At 52.2% G+C, this 14105-nt stretch overlaps 1 protein-coding gene across 5 annotated transcripts in view; it reads right to left on the bottom strand.

Moving 5' to 3' along the window:
- Positions 1–4453: 4453 nt before the first annotated feature.
- The window catches only part of PSKH1 (protein serine kinase H1), an 80339-nt gene continuing 70687 nt past the window's right edge, over positions 4454–14105 (bottom strand). For 4 of the 5 annotated variants that reach the window (XM_077831462.1, XM_077831460.1, XM_077831461.1 and 1 more), the window contains one exon: positions 4454–12255. In XM_077831462.1, the coding sequence (XP_077687588.1) occupies positions 11938–12255 (318 nt within the window). In that variant the 3' untranslated portion in view covers positions 4454–11937. The remainder of the gene's footprint in view (positions 12256–14105) is intronic. The other variant, XR_013347712.1, reaches the window with a different exon arrangement.

Genomic DNA, 14105 nt, shown 5'->3' with positions numbered 1-14105 from the left:
GCCGGTGTTTTGTCCAGCTCCTCTGTGCTCAGCCCCTGCAGCACCGGGAGTGTCCTGGCTCCCCATGCCCAGCCCCACGCTGTGCAGGGAGGGACCAGGTGTGTGAGGAGCCTGGGGCAATGGAACCAGCTGGGGGGGGGGGGGTGTCTCAGGTGAGACCAGATCCTCTGCCCTCTCTGACAGTCCCAGTGCATTGCCCACACGCCCTTCCCGGGTGGGGGGGGTTTGTCAATTGGCTGTGCCATACAGATGCCCCCCCTGCATGCTAGGGGCCAGCCCAATGGGCCCTGCTCAAGCTAGAGTTAATCCCCTATGAGCCTGCAGAGCCACTTCCTATGTCCTGCTGGCCTGTTCGGCCCCCATTCTGCCACGCCCGGGAAGCTCCGGCAGATGGGGTTTGCCCTAGGAGAGAAGAGGAATGGTCTGTGCAGGCCGGGGCCCTCTGTCAAAGTGACCATGCTCCCTGGAAAGGCTGCTTTGCCCACTGCCCAGGATGGGATGGGGGCTCAGTGTGGGGCAGTCGCTTTGGCAGCTGTTCATCTGCAGGCCCAGCCGGGTGCAGCAGAGCACCAAAGTGGGGGTGCATGGGCAGAGCTGGCTGAAGGACATGGGCCCTGGGCCATACTCTGAGGCTTAAACTCCATCCTCACGCCCTTGGGGCAGCCTGTCTACACAGACCTTCTGGCCCCACCTCTGAACCCCAAGCCTCTAGGCTCCTCTCCGGTACCAGCCGCCCTTGCCCCAGCTCTGCTGAGCTGCTGCCTGGCTTGTGAGCCACCCTCACCCCTCTGCTCACAGCGGGTGCAAGTGGGGGGCCCAGGGCAGGAAGGTCACTGTGCTGGGTAGAGTCCCAGGCAGAGCCCAGCCCAGCTCCGGGCAGCTCAGCCCATATGGACCCGCTGGAGAAAGAGGGAAAGGGCGAGATAAAACAGGAGTTCGGGATCCCACTAGGCTGCCACGTACAGACAGACAGCCACAGGGACATCGGCTCAGTATGGGCAAATAGAGCCCCCAGCCCTGCCCCTCTGTCAGCTCCGCTGTGCCCCTGGTGCAGTATACCTGCTGCCCCCAAGGGTCTGCCTTACAGCCCCAGGAGGCTGGTTCTCCTTGGGCACCTGGTTCCTGCAGTCCATGGGCTTCTCCAGGCCCACCTGGCAGGGGAGGTGGTTTCCCAGGCAGGGGGCTGCTGGGCACCACAGGAGAATGCTCTGAGCCTGGGGTGGATGCTCTGAGCCTACAGGGCTGTGGGTGTTTGGGGGGCTTGTGGGAGTGCGTGCAGGTCAGGGGGGTGACTCAGAGGAATTAGGCAGGACGCGAGGGGGTGGGGAGGATTGAGCCAAGTGGAGGCTGGGCAGACTAGGGGGAGAGGTCAGGACTAGGTGGAAGCACAAAGGGGCAACAGTCCTCTCCCATCCTGCCCCTAGGGCTGCCCAGGGACCCTGTTCCCATGCAGGAGGGGGAGGGAAATGGGTGCCCACTTCTCCCCCCCCCATGACACCCCTTACCCAGCTCCCCACTTACAGTGATACCCACCTGCAGGGGAGGCAGCACTGGCTGCTTGCAGCCCCCCAGTTCTCTGAGCACCAGGCATGTGACAGTCACCGGCAGAGCCCAACCTGGTGTCACTGGCACCAAATCACAGGTCTCTGCCCTGAACAAAACCAGGGACGGGCCCCAGTTCTAAGAGCCTGCCCCTGCATCCGGCTCAGTGGGACCACAGCCAGCCCCTAGGGAAACCCTGGTCACACACCCCAGGGCAGGGCATTTACACACCATTCCCTGCCCCCCACCACACCAGGGCATTTACACAGCACCCCCTACTCTCCCCATGCACACACCCAGGCCAGGGTATTTACACAGCAGCTCCCCCCCCCACCCACACACACCTGGGCCAGGTATTTACACAGCACTGCCCCCTCGACACCCCCCAGGCCAGGGCATTTACCCACCCCTACACACACACACCCCAAGCAGCATTTGCTAAACTTAACCATTTTCAAACCACCAGGCCCAGAAAACTCACATCCAAGAGGCTTGAAGGAACCACTGAGCCAGCTGAGGGACATGCCAGAGGACCAACAGCCTGCTAACATAGTTCCCACATTTAATAGGGAAGACTCAGGGCACTACAGACGGGTCAGCCTGATGTCAGTCCCAGGTAAACTAATGAATCGGCTAATTCAGGACCCGACTTTCAGCCTCTGGCTCTTTGTTGATATGGCAGCCAGCTGGCCTGGGTCCCCAGAAGATAGGTCTGTCCAACAAACCTGTGATCATTGCTTGACAAGATTGCAGGGCTGGTTGATAAAAGGAACTGTGCTGATACTGTATACTTGGTTTCCTCCAAGACATCTGGCTTAGTACCACGTGACACTGGCAGACCAAGTGCCAGCTCACTTGGTCTGAGGCCTCACTGACCACTGACAAATGCACAGCTGGAACCCCATCTAGCTCACCTGTGTGAAGTTAGAACAGACAGTTATAACCACGTGGGTAGTCTTTATGAAATGCTAGTAGGATGCTGCATGTATTAATCCTACTTATCCTATCTGTAGCCCGTGTTATCAGGTAAGGTTGAAAAGTTTGCTCCATAACTATAAAAATGTTTCCTAAGCCCGTGAATGGCCCACAGTCAGGGGAGAAGCCCAGATGTGAACACTCATTCACCACATGAGGTGTCATCTCCTCCCCAACACAAGGTCTATAGCCATCAGACAAGCCATTGTGCACAAAAGACTTTGCTGACTGCTTCCCCCACAGCCTGGAAGAAGGGATGTGTCTTCATGCTGGGGGGAAGACAATAAAAAAGGAGAATTTACTATTCCCATTCTGCTTGAATGCTGAGGGGCAAGGGTTTTTAAGCATAAGTGAGGAGTCCCCAGCTGCTTTGCCTGGGTTAGCCCTAGAGGATGTACAGAGTCTGCTCATTAGAGTCTCCTACCACTGGCATCGGTGCATTTATTTATACCAGAGCCAGGACCCAGCTCCCAGCATCCTGGGGTGGGGCAGGGCAGGGTGTCCCCGCTTGGGGCGGGGGTGCCAGGACTTCCCCGCTGGGCAACAAGAGAGCAGAGCAGAGGAGCTTGGGAAGATCCTTGCCCTGCAGGCTAGTAGCTACACATTGGGCTCCCTGCTGGAAATGGAAACATCAGGCCAGAGCAAGATGTCTGCTTGTGTTTAGCAGAGCTATCGAGTGAGAGGGGTGGGAGTACAGGATCGGGGCCAGCCTGGGAGATGAACAAAGGGCTGCAGCTATCTCATAACATCTTCATTGCAAAACCCATAAGCTTCCAGCTTGTCATGGACCAGACAAGGCAGCCAAGTGCCTGTCTGCAAAAAACAGCAGGGAGGCGTTGGGGGCCACCGCAGGGAGCAAGCTTTGGACTGGTTCCTTTAGCATCTTCGGAGCGTGGAGAATCAGGCGAGAGAGCTATCCAGCAGGACCTAGGGGCAGGAACTGATCCTATGAGACATCCTGGGGAAAGGCAGCTAACGGCTCTGAGGCAATCCCAGCAAGCAGCAATGGCCGACACACAGGTACTAATGGAGAGCACCGGAGGCAGGGGTTTGCAAAGGCCTGTGTGGTGGAGGGCTGCGTAGGCAGTCGCACCGGTCCAGGGCTAGGGCTGTGCTGCAGCTCCACCTGGAATGGGGGTTCACACCTGGACCCCCTTTACCAGAGGAGCGACAATGGAGGGAGCTTGCCGAAGAGCAGCCACCCTGAGCAGGGGCTGGCGAAATGACAGATGAGGAGAGACAAAGAGCTCAGGGCAGAGGTGAACCTGCTACCAACTCAGGGTGTCTGCCCTTCGGCCTCCTTGTCAGTCCGGGTGACACAGGAGCAATAGGATCAAAGCAAGAAGGGGAGCTACATCATTGGAGAAAGCCCTCTCCTAGGCAGCTCCGACTGGCGGGGGAGAGTGCCCCACGGGAAGGGCAGAAGATTAAGCCAAGACTTTGTGCTACTGGCTAGGGCTGCTCGCGGACAGCAGGTTATCTATTGGCAATAATGGTGAGCACCCAAAGATCTGCTGTCCATTTCTGCAAACACACAATCTTAGGTCCTGCCCAGACAGCATGAAGAGCACGTTGAAGGAGACCCAACTCCCAGTGGCTTTCAGTGAGAGATGCGTGCTTAACTCCCTTTGAGACCTTTGAAGATCTCACCTCCGTAGGCCTTCCCTCCGCTGCCAAGTGCTTGCAGATCCTTGGCTGAAGACAGCCTACAGAAATGGCAACTACTATTATTTTAATGGGGACAATGCAACGTTTCCTTAAGGGAAGAAGCAAGATCTCCTCGTAAAGGGTCTCCGACTCACTATCGCACCTGGTGTGTTTGGGAGAGGAGTGGAGCGCAAGTAGGCATCACTCAGCCCCAGATACATTCAGCAACTGTAACCCCATAAAAGCCCCCTCCTTTGGGTGTCCGTCAGAGAGCAGGCCCCAGCCAGGGAACGAGGACAAAAGGTTTATTGGATACACCGGATACATTTACACATTTAACAGACTGGATACACAAAATAAATAATTCTATACACTCATTTAACATTACAGGGTAAGTACCATGGATCAGATCTCACTCTACAAGAGACTCCTTAGTGTACAAAAGGAATCAAAGGCAAATCACAGAACCGGATATTTCTCAAGACAAACAGCGCATCCTTTTGAGAGGAGATAAAGTGGGACATGATGCGAATACCTTCAGCAGCTCCTACACGGCCAGGGACGACCTGGCAACAAAACTGGAGCCAGCACGTCAAGACCTCCTGTCCTGAGGGCTTCCAAGAGGCATCTTTGTGTCATGAAAGGTAACAGAAAGGATCACAGCATCTTCATGTGTGCTCATGGCAGGTGCTCCGCCTACCAGGTACCTACATTTGGCCCAGATTTCTTCCACAGTCGAAAAGCAACCACAGTGCAAAGTTCTCAGAGCAGCAGCCAGCAGCTCGTCTGGTACCGAGGAGAGAATCTACAGTATGTTGTGCATAGGAGGACAGAGGGAAATGCAGATGGAGAAGGGAATATCGTCAGGCAGGCAGTGGCCTCTCCTTCCAGGCACTGTTCACCAAGGGAATGGTCAGAGCGGCAAGGGACAAAGCTGTGCTCTGGGCATGCAGCACCACCAGAGAACACCCTTCCTATTGCACGTCTTTGGCAATGCCCCTGCTCAGTAATACACACGTCTGACGCACAGGCACATGCCCCTGTAACGTTAAAGGGCTGCACAGTTATCTAGGCTTTCTGGGGGTGGAGATGAATAGTCTGAACAAAGCAGCAGAAGCCTCGTGATAGGGAGAGCATCAACATAGTCCACACAAAGTCTGGTACGAGGCATCAAACAGCACAGGCACTTAGTGATAGTTTTTCAAGAGATACAGGAGATTTGGAAACTGCAAGGGCATGTGTGACACACACGCACAGATGCCCACTAGGCACATGCAACAGCCCTTTCAGTGTGCCGTAAGGAGCAGCTTTCTGCAATGCTTTCCAAGTGTTTGATTCTCTAGGAAGCCACTGTTGGCTCCCGTCTCTTCTAGTCACACACTATTAAGGATTTTTAATATTACTGCAAATCAGATGAATGTGAGCTATAAATCAAAAGTCAGAGTTTGCAGGAGGACGTCATGTAAGATGTGACATGGCCTCGGCAGGGCTGCATTACCCACACACCATGCAGGCTGGGTTGGGTGGTTGGTTTGCATAAGGGACAAGAGGGATTATATTCTGACATGAAACGATCTCCTTCCTACCAGACGGGTCCTGGATAAAGAGAAGGCAGGTACTGAGGAGAGATGATCTATGGGCCCGAGCTGTGACCCCAGAGACAGGGATGCTCCTGTTGTGGGTGGGCACTTTGGTAGCAATACAAGAATTGTTACTGATCCTGGCCCTTCCCATCCTACTGTAAACATTAATGAGGGCAGCATGCCCCTAGGAGAGTCCATGTACTCCCCTGAATGGGCTTGGCTGGTTCTTCAAGATGTTGGACCAGATCCTCCGGGTCTGTTACTGTGCTGCTCAGACATCACATAATGACTGTACTTTGGTCAGAGGTTGGCAGCAGGCAATTCCTCTTGTGCAGCGTACCCTCTGCTAGCATGAAACTGGCAGAGGTGACATAGCATCTTCCTATGCCAGCTGCTCCCCCTTCATGGCAGAGCAGAGCTCTGTCCACCTCTCCTCCCCTGGCATGAGCAGGCCACAGGGAACAATCTGCCCCTATAGCTGTATTTTGGCATCTACGGCAAAATACTGCAGTCAACAGGGCAGCTTTAATGGGACTAGCCAAAGAGCTAGCTCCAGAAGGAAGGAGCCGCGCTTGGGGACTTGAAGCCCTTTTCAATAATTAGTAGGTGATGTGGGGTCTCTTTAGTGAGCCCAGAGCCGCAGAAACAATAAATCCAACATGGCTCCATGGTTTTTATGCCCAAGTGCCCCACTGGGTGCACACTGTTAGCCTAGGTTCTGACGAAGGCCTCAGAGAGAGACAGAGCCCGCTGTCCTGGCCAGATCAGCCACAATCATTTTGGGGGCCACATGAGGACATTAAAAACTCTCATTTTTTACTGTAAGTGCTGGGTCACTAGAGAAGAGCATGTCCGTGTGCCCAGCCTCAGTCTCCCCACAGCCCTAATACAGTATGTCGGGCATCAGCATTTCAACCAAATATGTCCACATGGCAGAGTGCAGAGTCCAGAATGTGGGACAAGGAGCAGGATGGAGGAGGAGGAAGGAAGAAGCAATGGAAAGTTACCAGAGAAGACATTAGAAGAACTAGACCACCCAGCCCAAAGGGGTTAGAATGTCTGCTGGCTGATTATTCCCAAACCTGTTGCAGGAACTTCATTGCAGCTGGTTTCCAAGTCACCACCCAAAGCAGCACGTCAGCACTCCCTAGCTGATCTCACCTACTTCTTAAACCTGTAAAGCTCGTGGGAGCAGAGGCCATGCCTTCATCTGTGTTTGCATAGCTCCAAATACAATGGGGCCCTGAACCTGACAGGGGCTACTGGGTTGTACTGCAATCTGAATATTATGTAAGATATCACCATTATTTTGGAATACTTCATAAAGCAGCACTGACCTCTTCCCCATCAGCTTGGCATTTAGCTGTCTGGCGTTGCATTGGGAGGGATCAGGAGTAGACTAATCAAGGCTGCGTCCATGACCATTTTGGCTAATAGCCATTTTTTAACCCTGTTATAATTTTGGCCTTCACAAGTAATTCTTCGAGTAATTTTGCATCATCTGCAAATTTTGCCTCCTCCCTATTCACCCCCTTTCCCATATCATTTGTGAAGGCGTTGAACAGCGCGGGTCCCACTACAGATCCCTGGGGGACACAGCTCTTTACCTCTCTCTAGTGTGAAAACTGACTATTTATTCCAACACTTTTGTTTCCCATTTTTTAACCATGAGAGGACCTTCCCTCTTACGCCATGACTGCATAGTTTGCTTAAGAACCTTTGGTGAGGGACCTTGTCAAAGGCTTTCGGAAAGTCCATCTCCAATACATTCATAAGTTGGATCCAAAGTAGCATCCTCCGTTTGCAGCCCACCTACTGTTCTCCTTGGAAGCCCTTTGTTATTTCCACTAATGCTCCAAAATATGCAGGATCCAATGGACAGCATTCTGCGAAGCCAGATCCACCTCCTGCGAAAGAGCAAGCAAGCTGAAACTCCTCGTCAGAGTGAAGAGACCATTTCACACAGTATTGCTAAGTTCCAATAGACAGACACATGTATTTCCCTTCACTCCTTAAAGGAGCATTTCCCAGGGAATAGGGTGGAAAGCAGCAATTTGAGAGCTGGTCCCAGGAGGACAATATACTAGGTCACCAAGTGATTGCTTCCAGTCTCAGCCCATTTACTCTCTACTTTCTCCTCACATCCCATGAGATTTCTGCAACAAGGCAGAACCAGTTGAATGCTGGTGTTCATTAGTAGGCAATGGAAGACTGAACAGATGTCTTATTCAGCCAGCTTCCTGCCTTTGTCCATGTGAACATTTATTTGCACTCGTATGTGGCAAATTCAGACCTATACCCATAACCACATGAGGAGAAGGTAACTTGTCATTCCCTAGGCACTACTCTCCTGCTTACAGGAGGAGCAAACAATGTCATGTGACTTAGGTGACCAATCACACACCAAGGATAATGAATAGCAAAGCAGCCAAAGTGAAGTTTTCAAACAACCTGCTGGCTAAAATTCGTTCCCATGAGCAGTTTGCTGAGCAGTCACAAAGAGCACAATTGTAAAAATCAATGATTTGGTAACAGAACGGACAAATTCATCCGATTGTCCATGTGTACGAATAATCCAGCCACTTCTACCCACAGGGAAGAGAGCATGGTTGGGCAGAAAAACCTTTTCAGGTGCAAAATGCAAATGAAACATTCACAAGCTAATGTTCTCCTGGTACAGGTGGAAAGAGGGAGTCAAGGAGCTCGCTGCCCTTCTACCCCTCCATTAGCCCCTCAAATAACCAGCCAGCTACCTTCACTATTTGTGTGACTCCACAAGCCTAGCACCCTATGACAGCAAACACTGGGCCATACGCGGATAGAGGGAAAGGCTGGGGCAGCTATCAGAGATGTCAAGTAGCATAACTGTAACGATTCTGCTCAGACATCTGAGGAGAGCCCAGTGGCAGACAGAAATACTCCTAACTGGAATTCAGACGCTAGTGTATCACAATTTCTGTGCCAACGGTTCAAGCACACATGGCCAAGAATCGTTCCCCTGCCTCACCAGTCCAATATGCTGCTCTGCTATGGACGACGTCCGGTCAGGGGACGGAAAACTGGGCATTACAATCTGGGCAGTTTCGCCAAAGGAATAAAAAGGGAGGTGTATTCATATTAAAGACAAGAATTATTCAATGGCTCTGACAGCTCTGTCTGATCCGATTGAGAGCACGCCCCCTACAACCTCACCGAGTCCCCTGCATACCAAACACGGAGATGCCTCACTCGTAACTATAAGGAAACAAAACGCAAAGAGATCTCTCTCTGCAAGATGATATACTGCGATTTGCCACTAGGTGTCACCCTAACTTCAGTCATATTTCACTGTCAAATGCAGGGAGAGGGACAATTTTCACTTACTGAGCAGGAGATTTCTCTCTGGGTACAGTGTGTCCCAGAGAGCTCCCAGACAAGTGAGATGCAGACCTCACCCAGGGCACAGATACACAATCACTGCGTTATTTCTGAGATTATTCAATACTGGAGCAAGTGTCCCAAACTCACACTAGGCCAAAACTCAAGAACCCTAGTTAACAGGGAAAAGAGGGAGACAGATAAAATGCATGCAGGCAGATTGTGGGAGAATGGGGGCAGTGTTTAACTTGTGAAATCCACAAATGAGGCACTTCCAAAGGGAGACACTCCCGAGTCTCAGGTCAGGTGGAGAGAGTCGAGATGCTTGCGTGAAACAGACGAAGGCAGGGAGTCCAGAGAGCATGCACGGCAGAATTCCAGCGCAGCTGATGGAGGGCATGTGCACAGCGGACGAACTGGCCTCATTAGCAGAACTATCTGCGACTGCAGCTCATTTCCAAAGACAACCCAGCCCAAGCACTTTTGTAACCTGCGCTCAGCTAGTGGGATTCCTGCCACTAGCCTCTGCTGAGGTGGGAGGTTCCAAGAGGAGCTTGGATTCCCCCTCCCTCCAGGAAACCTCCACTGTCCCCTCTTTGCTTACATGTGGCTACTGTCTGGGCGTAAGTGTGTTAGAACTAAGAGGGGGCGAACCACCCAACTGAAACCAAGAGGTGAAAGGCCAACACGATGATCTGCACTGCTCCTGTTGTGTGTGCCCAAGTGTACTCAGAGGTTTCCCATGGAAGATACCAGGTTGCATCGGTGAGAACTGGAGCTCTGCTTGCAAGAAGCCCAGAAGGAGCGTGGGATCAGCCTGTCTCTCTTTAGAGGGACACTAATCAAACCAATGAGAGGCCAGTTGGTATCAGGATCGCAGCCTGCATCACAGATGCAAGGCCTAGGTCACGCCATCATGCAGTGTCACACACACACCTGAAAGCAAGACAGACCTTGTGAGCCTCACGCTGAGTCACCAAGAACTGGCTTTGTCCAGAGCTGATGCGACCTCTATAAAGGAATTTTGTTTCCCATATTAGGCCCTACATCTGCCACAAGTGACGTCACACGGGACCTTTCTGGATGATGTATCCCATGATAACTCAATTGCCAAGGAAATGGGCTCTATTGCTGCAGCGTTCTGAAGAGTAATGGCTGCCAGCCTGGAGGGAAGACTCTCCTGGGTGAGACAGATGTTCCCGCAGGTTCTGTCCCAGTCAGGAACTGAGACGGGGAGGGAACACATTGGATTAGACCAGAACTCAGCACGTGGCAATCTGGCCTTTTCTGCAGCTTCATTTATCCTACACAAGGGAGGAGAAAGACTTTGGAAAGGCTTGTGGGTAAGGCAGTGGTCTGGGACTCTGGAGATCAGGGTTTTAGCACCTCCTACCATAGGGAATGACACACCCTGCACAAGGTCATGGCAGAGAAAACTCTGCCTTAAGTCCAAAGAGGAAAATAAGGAGCCGAGTGACCCCTGACGGAGCAGGGAGCGTCTGGAGCAGTGCTTCCTGAGGCCTGGCACGCGTAACCAGGGCTGATGCTCCAGGTTGAGTATCTGGTAGGAAAGGCTCCCATCCCAGTGTTAACAAGGTGTTTCCGTGGTGACATGACTGCCCCCATCCCACTCTCTTGTGCACACCATAGCCTGCCCTGAAGCTATCCCAAAGGCAGGCCTGGGGTGCCAAGCAGGCCAGGCGCTGGCAGAATCAGTGTGCGTGGCCGAATGGGAGGCAGTGGGTAATGGCTGGGGCAGTCACAGTTTTGGCCTGGTAACGGGGCACAGTTGGAACCATCCATCTGTCGGGTCCATGGTGCAACACGAGGGTGAGAATCCAAAACCTTAAACCCAGCAGCAAGAAGGAACGCCAGCTTGCCTCTGAGGACGCCCAGATCAGAGGGGCCCCTGCCAGCACCAACCTCTGCTTCCATTTGTCCTTGTGCTTTTTGCCTCAAAATATGTCCAAAGTGGCCTCTCCAGACACCTCCGCACCCTCCCTTTGTGCCTGCCTCAGCTGGCTCACAAGCCTTACGCTTCCCGAGACAGAGGAGATCTTCTTGAATTCTAGCGCAGGGGTGGGGGCCAGGGCTAGCCACGGGGTTTGCTTTACAAAAGACGTTTTTAAGAAGTGTCCTACGACGTGTCTTGCTCCTGCAGGATTCTCATCCTCTCTCCTCCCCACAGTTAGGAACCTGCAGTCAGGGCAAAGGGGAACTGTGACTGCAGACGATCTGCACTCCAGGGCGCCGATATCGCAATAAATCCTTAACCAGCATGAGTAACCTGTGACGCTGTAACAGTCACCGGGGCCTTTGGGGGAAACCTCTCTGCTTCATGCTCCTCACTGAGTCACAGCAATTCCAACCCTAGCTGTGCGGGTGACTCCCACCAGCATCAATGGAAAGGCATCATGGAGTCCAATATAAATACTGTCCAAGCATGTAAAGGGACTTAACATTCTGGAATCAATAAATAACTAAAGGCAGCCAAACTCCTGGGCTGGGGAGGGGGCTTTTCTCTTTGTGGCTCCCTAATCTGCTGAGTACTTGAGGCCCTGAACTTTGACCTTCACTCTGGACCTGAATGAGCACAAGGAAGGCTTTCACTGCTCCACTTCCTGCACCAGGCTCCGAGACGCAGCCCACCCAAGTGAGGAGTGCTCGTTGTGGGGGGCTGGGGTGCAAAGGTTCCATGTCCCACGAGCTTCGTGCACATGTAGGCTCACTCCTGCAGGAGGAGCCTGGGTGCTCCCCGCCGAGTGGGAACGTTGCACACCTGCACCAGAGGAAGTGCTCCTGGGAAGACAGCTGGCGGTTTCCTGTTGAGTTCTCAGCCATTATATTGCTGCTGGTAGCGCAGGTTGAGCTCCCGCAGCTCCCGTTCCCGTACCCGCCGCGACTTATTGGATTTGGTGGAGCGGCTGGAGCGGGTGGACTGGGCCGATTTGGTGCTTTGGCAGCGAGAGGACGCCCTCTTGAGGAGGTTCTGAGAGATGGAGCGATGCAGGTTCTTCATGGATGAGGAGGCCGCCATGCTGACTACCCAGGGGTGCTTTAAGGCTTGAAGAGCTGTCATCCTGTCACTGGGATCCACTGTGAGCAGGCGATCAATGAAGTCCTTGGCCAGATTGGACACGCTGGGCCAGGGCTGAAAAATTAAAAGGAAATTATGAGAACACAATATTCCCCATGACTTTGTTAGACAAGCACCACCCCTCCCCGCCCAAGGAGGGCCAGCCATGCCCCTGAGTGCCGAGCACTGATTTATTTCACTTGTAGGCATCCCCAGGGCACTTCCCCTCACTCATCCATCCTCAAGTCCCGAAGTTATAACTAGTGCAGTGTCAGGACACAGAGCGTCAGAGGCTTCCGTCAGCCCCCACCAAATGACACTGCCGAATGGGCTACCGGGGTCCACTGCAGATCACCATTCCTCCTCCTCTGCTGGACTCTGAGCCCCAAAGACTGAAGGCACCTGCCAGATCCTGAACTCTGTTCCCCTGCTCTGCAGGCCACTGGCCCTTACCAACAACACACATATTTGGGCCTGGTTCTCAGCTGGTGGGAATTGGTATGGCCCCAGTGGAGCCATGGCAGAGGATGCGACCCTTTGGCTTTACATTCCATGCTAGTGCTCTGGGCCGGGGCTACAATCCTCTCAGTATGTTGTTTTGGGGGGCACAATTTCTTTAAAACTGACAAGCGTACATTTCAAACACCCCTGACCCTGCTGATCCCACCCCCCTGCCATGACAGCCATTTGCTCTGATGCGTCACACTTCAACAGAATGTCAGAAAAGCCTCCCACCATTCTGCATAGTCAGAGTCCCTGCTCCCCTGAAATTCATCTTCCCTACTTGACAGAGCCCACTAATTAAATGTTCGTCAGCAGGGTCAGCTGAATGGTTTGTTGTGAACAAAGACTCCTGTGAATTTAGCCTTTTTCCTGCCCACTGGCAGTGTGTGATTTCTAGAAATGTGTTCATTTTTCAGTTCTGGGGATAAATAATTTATTTGACCAAATTTCAGCCTATGAGCTGTTAATGAATAACCCACGGCAAGTATCTGCTTGAGTATTAGAAATGTGGAATTCACCATTCAAACCCTGTGACTAAAGCATGCACAATTGTTTCTGTTCCCTGATGACATGGCCTACCCTTTATAGACCACTGTGCTTCCACCCGAAATTCTTTTAGTTGCCACACAAACAGACTGTGTTTGCTGATTAAACCAGTATTGGCCACAGGCCCAAAACATGCATCCGTGAACATAAAAAGGTACCACATGCGATTGTCTGTCAACGCATGTTCCCATAACTCACTCTGCTCTTCTCATCAGTCGCGTACCTAAGAAATCTCAGGATAGACTGACGTAAATCAAAACTGAGGGGGTATTAATACTGCCTATGTTTGCACGCTCGCTCTCACACGCATACATACACACAGGCCCCCCCCGTGCAATGTAAGGCTGAGGCAGGTTACTCCCAATTTCTTATGAACCAATGATGTATTACTTATTGCCCTTGTCTTACTCTAGATTTTCAGATGTCACCGTCTAACATGACAATTACAAAATTAAAAATATTTGTTCATGTTTTTAAGAATAAACTTTTCTGATCTCACCCAAGGCACCCCAATCCCCGTCACACAAATCCCTGTTACTTTGAATAAATTACTCTGGTTTGAATGTGTGTGAATGACAATACCTTTCGGGTCACTCAGAGTGCCTTGTTTATTCAGATGCTGGACAGCTCCAGCAGGGAAATGACTCAACTCCCCACCCAAAGCTTTATTGCTGTGCCAAGGGCTGCTATGTGCCAGCACCCAATCACAAATGCATACTGGTGGCAAGACTGCACCTTTAGGCACAGCCCTGAAAAAAAGAGAAAAAAGGAAAAAAAAAAAGAGCAATTAGCCTGCCCTGTTCCAGAAGGGTTGTGGCTTGGACACGCCCTCGCCAAGAGTCACAATCCCTCTCCAGCTCCCTGCCTCACCAGGA

This window comes from Eretmochelys imbricata, chromosome 12 (assembly GCF_965152235.1).
Source record: "Eretmochelys imbricata isolate rEreImb1 chromosome 12, rEreImb1.hap1, whole genome shotgun sequence".
NCBI classification, from domain to species: domain Eukaryota; kingdom Metazoa; phylum Chordata; order Testudines; family Cheloniidae; genus Eretmochelys; species Eretmochelys imbricata.
Note: the sequence above shows the minus strand (reverse complement) of the source record. Positions and strands in the feature narration are given on the sequence as shown.